General features: G+C 42.4%; 1 protein-coding gene across 1 annotated transcript in view; it reads left to right on the forward strand.

Annotated features, from left to right (window-relative positions):
- Window positions 1-9,991, forward strand: part of LOC103390249 (pappalysin-1) — a 74,526-nt gene that overhangs the window by 33,636 nt on the left and 30,899 nt on the right. Inside the window, exon 10 of the mRNA XM_017038299.2 lies at window positions 629-825. Within this exon, the coding sequence (XP_016893788.1) occupies window positions 629-825 (197 nt within the window). The remainder of the gene's footprint in view (window positions 1-628; window positions 826-9,991) is intronic.

The following is a 9,991-nucleotide window of genomic DNA, read 5'->3' on the forward strand; positions in this document are numbered from 1 at the left end:
CTCGTTTCACCATTGCCAGAGCACAGAACTGACTTGAGTTTTTGGCTGTGCTGGGGATGGCTGGAATTTCGAGGAGGAGGCCCAGGCCAACTTGGCACAAAATGCCGCCTTTCCCCCTAACTGGAACCCCACCGGCTGACACTGCTTTAGCTGAGAGCTGAGAGCAATGAGGCCCAGGCAACCTCCCTGCCTTGCTCCCCACTCTTCCAGTCCATAAGCTTCCAATTCCAGACCTTAACTCCGGGTGGGATGTCTGGAAAAATTACTGCTGTATCTTTCTTTACCTCTTGACTCCGTCTGCCCCCCTCCTCTCTGTGTTTGTCCCTCACTCGGTGATTCCTTTGCTCCCTTTTTCTTCCTCTTGTCTGACCTGGACACAGTCTCTCATCTCAGTTTGTATTTTTTCATAAACGTGACTCCCTTCTTTCTTTGTACCTTTCATCAATTTCATTCCCCCCTTGTTTTTGATCATCCTCCCCGATGACCTTTAACAATTATACAAATCAGGTGGCGTGGGCATGAGAACAGGAAAGATGAAGGGATTAAAGAAGCTAATACGTTATTCATCTGTTATTCACCTGCTGTATCTGAGATGACATCTCTTTTCCCCTTCTGTGCTCACCTGCAGAGGAACCGAGCTTGTGCTACTACTACGACGGAGACGGGGTGTGTGAGGACTTTGAGCGAGAGACCGGTGTGAGAGACTGTGGCCTCTACACCCCCAGTGGTTTCCTGGACCAGTGGGCCTCCACTGTGGACGTTTCTCATGAGGAGAAACCCTACTGCTCTGGTGAAGTGGCCGCTGGATACCCCGCCGTTACTAAAGTAAGTCCATACACGGGGTTATCAGATGGAGCAGGGGAGTAAGTCAGCCAATAGGTATTCTGTTTACAAGGGCTAAAGATCAAGTCCGTGAAATGCTCACAAATGTCCTCGCTTGGATTATGTTGTGTCCATTATGCTGGGAGATAAATATGGAATTATTGATCAGTAACGCTAAACGATCCCATCTATTGCACCTGCAGTGGAACGGACTGCTGTATCTTTCTCCTCCGTGGTTGTTTTACACATCATATTGATGGCAATGATTTCCCTCTTACAGCAGGAGGCTGGCGCGGAAACTTATTTGGTTTATTTAGAGACTGGGGACATTTAATCAGAAGTCTTCTGGGGCGGGTGCAGAAATGTGCTGCTCTCATTAAAGTAATGCTTATTGAAGATAAGAGAAGACGACATTGATTCCACCTAAACCCAGTGGAAGCATCGATCTGTTGCTGTCACACAAAGAGGGTGATTAACCAAAGCATTAGCACACACACACACACACATGCACACACGCACACACACACGCAGGAGCTTTCCACAAAACATGCATTAGTCTATTTAATCCACACTTTTCACTGTGGCCGGTCAAATCCGAGGCATATTGTAGAAATATCTCCACAGTTTGTTACCTCACCTACTATTTCATCTTTTAATAGCCTTCACGGAATATTTGAATCAGTCCAGATGTTAAAAATATCCCGCAAACGTCTTACTTTGATGTGAAGGGTGACATCGATATTCATTGTTAAATTTTGGGACAATAAATACTTAACCCTCTGAAGGGGAAAGCTTTTGTTGGAAGAGTGTTCAGGCTCATTTCCACCACACTGACAGCTGCTGTTGGAAACGTGTCATACTGGAACCAGAGCCTGTTCCTGCTGCTGATGGTGCATTTTACAAGGTCAACGATCTGACTCTTTGCAAAAACTCTCTCGTAATGTGTCCAGACGCATTGGCAGGTCTTTTTTTTTTTACAAACATATAGGTGGAATTGGAACTGCATGTTTTATATATTTGGTGTAGATGTCACTATTGATGGTCCTGTTTGAGCCCAACGTTGCAGATGTTCGAAACACTGGTGGAACATGTCGCCAGAACCATAAAGAAAGGAATTCTGCAGCGAAGGACGTATTATCCTGACAAAAATGACTTTTACTGTAGAGAACATTTCCTTCCCAAGGGTCGTGTGTGTGTGTGTGTGAGAGAGATCAGATCACCTTGTTACAAGGCCATAGAATGGTGCACTCTGTGGACACACTGGTGCACGTGTGGAAAATATGCAAACACAGGTACTTTATCCACAAAGGTGTTGTTTCGATCTCTCCGTGCTTCTTTATCTGACCTCCTTCATCTCACTTTCTGTCATCGGCAACACCACGTGTCGGTGTAAATACAGAATATATGACTCCTGTGTGGCTCTTCTGATTGTTTTGGAGACCAGTACTACAGATGAAGGATAGGAGAATTGATTCTGGAGACAACGACCAGGATGGAAGTCTTTGATCAGGGAGTCAGATTAAATGAGGCCTTGAAGAAAACATATGAAAAAAATCCCCTTCGGAGATGAGTGGTTTGGTTTTTTACCGTTTTGGATTCAGAGTAAAACTAAAGGTGTTGTTTTTGCCAGATACGTCTAGACCGTGTGTAGACCAATAAACCAATAAAAATGGACCTCATGACAACCACAACATTCGAACTCCAAGTCTCAGACATAAATACAGCACAACAACTTTTATTTCATGATTTTTATTGGGACCTAAAATAATAGCAGATCTTTGCGGTATGAGTTTCATTGACTTAATTTTTATTAAAAACTAAGTTAATCACATCAAGACAAAAATATGTCGTTTAGAGACAAAGTCCAATCAGCGCAGGTTTTATCAAATACTCTATGGGAACAAACGTGGCTGAAAGCCAATCAGAGCTTTGTTTGTTTGTCTAGTAGTTCAGTTAGCTGAAGCTAGATATAAATGATGCAGGTTAGCGTCGGGTCTTCTAACTGTGAATCCATCAATCGTTTCAACCATGACACCCGAACCGTGACAGCTTTGTATAAATACAAACCCTCAGTAGTTTCTTATTAAATTTAGATGATTATTTGACATTCTAAAAACTTAATACACGTGTCAAACTCAACACCCAGGGTCCAAATGCGGTCCATCAAGTCATTTCGTATGGCCTGCAGGAGCCTAAAAGGCAATTATTAAAGTCGATGCAGCAGAGTTTCTAAACCTGATAAATTAAAAGTTTAACTTTTTCAATCACACATCAATGACCAATCTCTGTAACTTTAATAAAAGAATAATCAATTGCAGAAACATTCATTAATACATTATGGAGTTGTTACAGCCATACAGTCTTTCATTTACAACCGTCCCTTCAAGGGGAACTGTATTGCTGATGTGCCCCCCCCCCCCCCTCACCCACTCCGTGTGGCGCATACCCGCCTTAACAGAATGGTATAAAAGCCCAATAGGTTTACGGAATTTTATATATTGGAAGATAATAATGTCCTATTTTTGTCTAATTAAGTTCAGTCAGTCAGGAGTGATCATTTATAGTATAAGTAATATATTATAATATATCCAAAATGATCTTTGTAAAATTATAAAAAACAGTTGTGGTCTTTCATTGACTTTAAAAGATAACACTCGTGACTATTTTTAAAACTGGTTTGCAGACCATTTATTCTCCAGCTAGAACTTCTTCTGGTTCTTCTTTGGTGTCGTACACACTTTTAGACATTTCTGCCGTTGTTTCCAAGGCTTCCTCTCATGTCCTCTGTCAGGCTGCAGGTGGGAGCATTTATGTGGAGAGTGACTTCCAAGCCTCTCTGGAGACTTTAACTAAGTTACTACGTTGGCTGGGCCATTTCAGGACACGGCAGTTATCTCCAAATGTCTCCTGTGGTATCGTGACTGCCTCTGAGATCATTGTGCTCTCGGAAGGTAAACCTCTTTTCCACTGCAGGTTTCTGTGCCGGTGAATGATGCTGCCGTCACCATATATCACAGTGGAGGTAGTACTGAGCAGGTGATGAGCAGAGACTCTTGTTTCCTACAGTCAGACATATGTTTTTTGTTCAGACTGTGTTCTTTCATGTGCTTCCATCTGGCTGCTGTGCCTTGAAACCCAGATCTGTGGTGTGCTTTAGTGATGGATGTCATTCTGAACGTTTTTCCCTTATTTCCACAGAAGATCTTTGGAGCCCAGCCAGTGTGACTATCATATTCTTGGTAACCTTGATTAGGAAGTGTCCCCAGTGTAGCAGGATGTGGGCTTTATCTACATCCTCTATCTAAGCTGTACATCACCTGCAACAGACAAGTGTGACAAATAGACTAAGTACTATCGTTGATACTGAAAAAGCAGGCGGATAACGTAGATAGAAATGAGTCATTTTGTCGATGAGTACTTTTGTTGCACTCAGTATCTATGAGTACACAAATTAAAATACTAACAATTCGATTTGGAAAAAAAACATATTGTGGCTCCATTAGTAGTTCATTATTGTTAATGTGATTTGTCCATAAACTGTATCAAAAGCGTTACTGGGTAAGGCAACACAGAAACTTTAACCATTAGTAATCACTGATATAACACACACACCATAAACCTTCACAACACATATTGTAGTTTTGCATATTGCAGGTAAAGAAAAAAAAAAATTGCCCTCGACTTTCATTTAGATACCTGTTCTCACGTGGAGAACCCCGGCTGAGTTGAAGTCTGAACCTTTACCTCATTTTATGTCTTGCTACAAGCTCACTTTTTCCTTTGTTGTTCAGTCGTGTTTCGTGGCTTGCGGACTCTGATATAAGTCGTACAGATGTGCTTTCCTGATATCCTGCCATTCTAACGTGTGTTTGTATTTAGATAGTACAACATTTCCTCCTGATCTAGTAAACAAATCCTGTATTGGCTTTGTGTATCTGCCGTGTTTGATGTTTAAAGACAGTTTTGACTCTGGATACTGGAGTGTGTGTGTTGGAGTGTGTGTGTGTGTCCATCAGTGTGTCTCAGAGAGAGAAGCAGGGAGACAGAGAGAGTAAAGCGGGCAGCGTTGATAGGAATCTGTGAGGATATAAGGCAGCAAAAACAGAGAAGAAGAAGAAGAAGATGGCATGTGGTTCTAAGAGAGCGAACTTGTATCTGCAACAATCTTAAGTGCTATGAACCTTGGTGTGTGTGTGTTTCTATTTTAAAATATTTGAACATAAAGGGATGTTGCCCCTAAAGAGAGATCATTCCAAAACATAGCATCAAATAGTTGAAGGGTTGAAGTGACCCTTTTTCCTCAACCTCAAAGGCAGGGTCACCAACTATATTTGTCAAAGGGACAAACTTTTTCTGGATAGACACCATGGGGGCCGGACACTCAGAGAAAATCAGATAAAAATCAACGTTATTGTTTAATATTCATTTTGAAATCCAGTCGTGGGCCGCATTTGATGGTTCTGTGAGCTGGCTATGGCCCGTGGACCACCATTTGATGATCACACCTCTATGGTTTTGCTCTGGCCAAAGTGGGGCATAAAGACATGCTGCCCCGTAATGCAGCAGCGCTGTCACTGGTGGTCCAGCTTATAGAAGGTAGACCTGCACTAGATCTTCATAAGGATGACATACATTCATTTCTGGGTCACAGCGCGGTTATCCCAGAGCTAAAATAATAAGACATCATTTACGGTTTTGTACCAAACTGTACAAAACCATAAAAAATAGGAAATAGTATGCACTGTTTAACAATAAGCAATTGAATGACTAAAGATAATATAATGAAGATGCTGAAATGACCACACCATCCACTGTCGAAGACGGATGCATAAAGACTTGTGGTGAGCAGTTGTAATTGGAGGCATAACGACATAAAGTTTAATTTGACTGACAGTCCTGCTACAGTCAAAAGATAATACCTCACCTAATGGAGAGAGAGAAAAAAAAATAATCGTGAGAGGAAGAAATGCTCCAAAACCACTCAAATTGGCCATCGTCACATTAACATGTCATCAGCGTAGATGTTGATCCAATCACAACAACATAGGGAGAACCGGAGAACGTATGAAGTTAATGAAACTAAGACACATTAATGATCCCAAGCTGCCAGGATATATCCAGGTTTAATGGTGGTGTGGCGCTAAACCTTACATTACCTCTCTCAATGTCTGGCTTGTGGCAAAACGTTATGGAGGTAGCCTCTAATTGGAGGCTACCTGTGAATACACTGAGGTGGTTTTGAAAGATTCTCCCTTCTTTCTGGATCCAGCTCACGCACAGGTACACAGTCAGACAGAAACCCACAGGCAAACACACATACACACTCAGTGCTGACTCCATGCAGGATTGTAGGGCATGTCCATAGGGGACTGAAATGTACTACTGCTGTCTTTGTGGAGCAGAACATAATGTTCCCCAACCACCACCACCACCACCACCACCACACCATGGAATATGGCAAGCCAGCTCAACTTGCTCTAGGGGGATTGGATTGGTGAACTGGCCCTAGCAACTAACCTGTATGTGTGTGTAAGTGTGTACACACACACACACACACATATGTGCTTCTACCTATGTGCAGTCCGCCTGCCCTGCTGCACATATGTATAAATGAGTGTGTGTGTGTGTGTGTTTGCAGGCAGGGTGCATGTGCATTCGAACCTAGAGCTCAAACAGGAAGCCAGGTGATTTCTCCAGAGAAAGCTGCTGCCCAGGCAATTTCTGACGCAACTGCCGGGCACCCCTGGAGACCACTACCCTTAATTATACATAAGCAACAGAAGGGATAACACTTTAGTCCTCTCAGCTGCAAAAAAATGTCTATATATAAAGTTCATCCATCGCAAGATGTAAAACAAAGATACGTGCATGAGGCCTGGGTTAAATAACCTCTTCCACATTCATGCTTGGGATAGTAATGCTGCGAGACGGAAAAAAACAAAAAACAAGAAGTAGTAAAAACAAGGAAACAATAACTGGGCCAGATTTGTCTTAGGTCCCAAAAAAGCAGGCAGCGTGTTTGTGTACTTAAGTGGAGGACGCATGCATGCTGTATATAGGCTACTGCAAAGTATAAATACACATTTACGCACTTTTCCTTCCAGATGCACAAACAAACAGGCAGCTTGCATGTGCTGCTGCACAAACTGAGACACTCACAAACACACACACACACACACACATGCCCACAAAAACAAAAGCTCACACAGTAGCCGCACTGTTGCTTTCAGCAGTACAGGAGGGCCGGCTTCTCTGGCACTGCCTCGCTCACCAACATTCCCCCAACAAACCACACGGCCCTCGTCAGGCACCGTGCCAGTGACATAGGCGTGTGGTAACGTTAAAAAGAAAACCTCTGGGATGGCGTTCCTTTTTCCCCCTTTTACTTTTCCCGTTTCAATTATTATTGTGGTCATGCCATGTGGAAACCTCATTGTGGCTGCTGTGTGTGTGTATGTGTTTGTGTGTTTTTTCATGGCACTGATGACCCCCACTAACGTTTTCAGGCTGTTAATGTCCAGAGTTTTTGGGCTTGTTTTATTGAGCGTGAGGAGCAACTGACTGAGAGACGTTTATGTTCCTCAGAGATTCATCTGTTTTCAACTCGCTTGAATTGCGCACACACCGGGTCGTGCGTTGGTTAGCGATCTGTGTTGCCTACCACCCAGTCTCGGCTAATGTTTGCCCTGATGAGAATGAGACAGGTAAACACCATAATTGGTCTTTTACAGCACTATTTAAAGCAAGGGCCATTGAAGTGGCCCACCAGTAGCTCAGCACCAATAAGACGGTGAGCTTTACAGGACATGGGTGGAGCTGGGTGACAGGACATTACCTCACACACCAGGCGCTCACCAGCATTCCAGTAAACCATCCGACGGTGCTTGGAAACTCAAACTAGTTTCTCTCTCTCTCTCTTTCTCTCTCTTTTGCTTTTTCTCCAACATTCTACACAAATGTCTCACAGATGCTCACCGCTGCGTCCAATGCTCATTGGTCCAAACTTTTATGTACATGCTGTTAACGGCAAAAAAAAAAAACAGGAGCGGAAAAGAAAATACCTGTTGATGATAATAAACACGTTTGAGGAAGTGCTTTGACAGCATAATCGTCCGAAATTCTACCCAAACTAGGTCAGGGTCTGATGTCACAGGGTGACACAATCGGACGTGAATTCAACAACAAATTCTAAGATGCTTAACAAGTGTGTTTGGCTCCTGCAGTGCTCTTGCTTACAAGGATGATAACAAGCGTGAGTCAAAATGAATCAACACTTAATTGTTACTCAAACCCTTGTTTCCAGAAAGTTGCTGAATGTGCGTCACTTTCCATCTCTTATGGTGTTGTGCTGGAAACCGCCATGCTGCTGTGAAGGGCACTGCATGGGCTCCTGACTACTAGAGGAAATTGGTGTGGGTAGTAGGTAGCTCACTGCTCCACCAGAAATTACACCCCGAGACTGTATCATGAGAAGACGTAACCATCAATAATGCATGGTCTGAGCCGCAGCCTATCACAGGTAAACCACAGGATGACGGAAACGTGTTCTGTGGAGCATGGAAAAAGAACATCATACTCAACAGGTCAAAGATTAAATGCTAGGGTTCAAGTATTTTCATTTGTGTACTCACCATACCAACTACCACCCCCCATACTTCTTTAGGGTATCAATATATCAATTGAGTTTTAATATATATGCACTGAAGTAATTGAGCAGTTGACAAGCAGTATACAGTAAGTGAAAAGTCAACCTAAACCTCAGTGAGGTGAGCAAATACCACGATACAGCTTTATCTTCTAATTAACAGATTGTTATTTCACTGCAAAAAGGGAAACAAATATTTGTGAATTAAACAAAAGCCTTCGCTGACACTATTGGACAATACTTTGCACAATATAGCAATAAAACTAAGGATAAAAATAATGTAAAAACATCAAGACAAAACAGAAAGTGAGCAGAGATTTAACCTCAATTGCACATTGAAACTGGAACTGTGAAACCACAGTCTCCTGTCTCCCAGTAAAGAACATGTTACTTGACAACAAACAAAACATTGACTAAAGGTGCTCTCACATGAGGGTCAGTCACTCGATGCTGCGCTGAAGCGCCAATTGTCCCCCTCCCCTGTACCCCAAAGACAAGCGAGCTAAACTCGGTTTGTCTCTGATACATGGGCCAGTGACTGATGTTTAGACGCAGTTAAATCGGCGCAATCTGTTGACTGTGCCTTTTTTACTAAGACAAGGCATTTGTGTAAAAGAGATATTACAGTAAGTCTTGTCCTTGTCCCTGGCTGTAGTGAAACACCTTTATTCAGTATCTGGTAGCTGGATCGGTATGTTATACTGGTATCAGTATCCCTACATCCCTACAAAGACTGTTGCCATAAAATGTTTAAAAATATTCATATGATGCTAAGTGGATGAATCAGAAACCATGATATTGGAAAAAATGTTCCATTGATGTAGAAGCTTCTGTTGGAATGTTCAATTGGTCTTTTCCCAAGTACTCCATGGATTTTTTCAGAACTTTATCGCCCTGCACATGTAACAAAAATATGTGTATCACCTTTACTTTAAAGTAAAGTTTGTATTTGTAAAGTTTGGAATGACACCCGAATACTTCGTCAAGAATTCCTTTGGAAAATTGCGAAACTTTTGTTGACAGTGGAAACAGGAGAGTGTAGGAATTGTTTCACACAAATGTCCCTACAAACCAACGCCACTGATGACATCATCATCTGAGATAAAATATCATCAACCAGACTAAAATATTTGTCATTTATTGAAACCTGCTGTTTTAGTTCCCCCCTCCTGACGGAGTCACGTCTTCACGATGCTGTTCTTCTGTAACTAATGCTCATGTTCCGGCTGCGTCCTGTAGAACTACTACTGTAGATGCCTCAGCAGTTCTGTTGTGAGCATATGGCCCACGCTCAGTGAGGTTTATTGATCTGAATCCAAGATAGGACATTTTGAGATTTTAACTAATAACTAAGCCAGCGTTAGCGCAGCGCATGTGCATATGTGAGTGTGTTGTCTGCAGGGCTGTGCATGAATATGTGTGTAACCTTCTATCCTTCTGGCAACTCATTTCCTGCTGTAGCAAAGTGACATTATCTAATCAGATTATTGTTGTAATTATTTTGTAGTTGTTGTTGTCATTGGT

Source organism: Cynoglossus semilaevis, chromosome 14 (genome assembly GCF_000523025.1).
Source record: "Cynoglossus semilaevis isolate Cse_v1.0 chromosome 14, Cse_v1.0, whole genome shotgun sequence".
NCBI lineage: Eukaryota > Metazoa > Chordata > Actinopteri > Pleuronectiformes > Cynoglossidae > Cynoglossus > Cynoglossus semilaevis.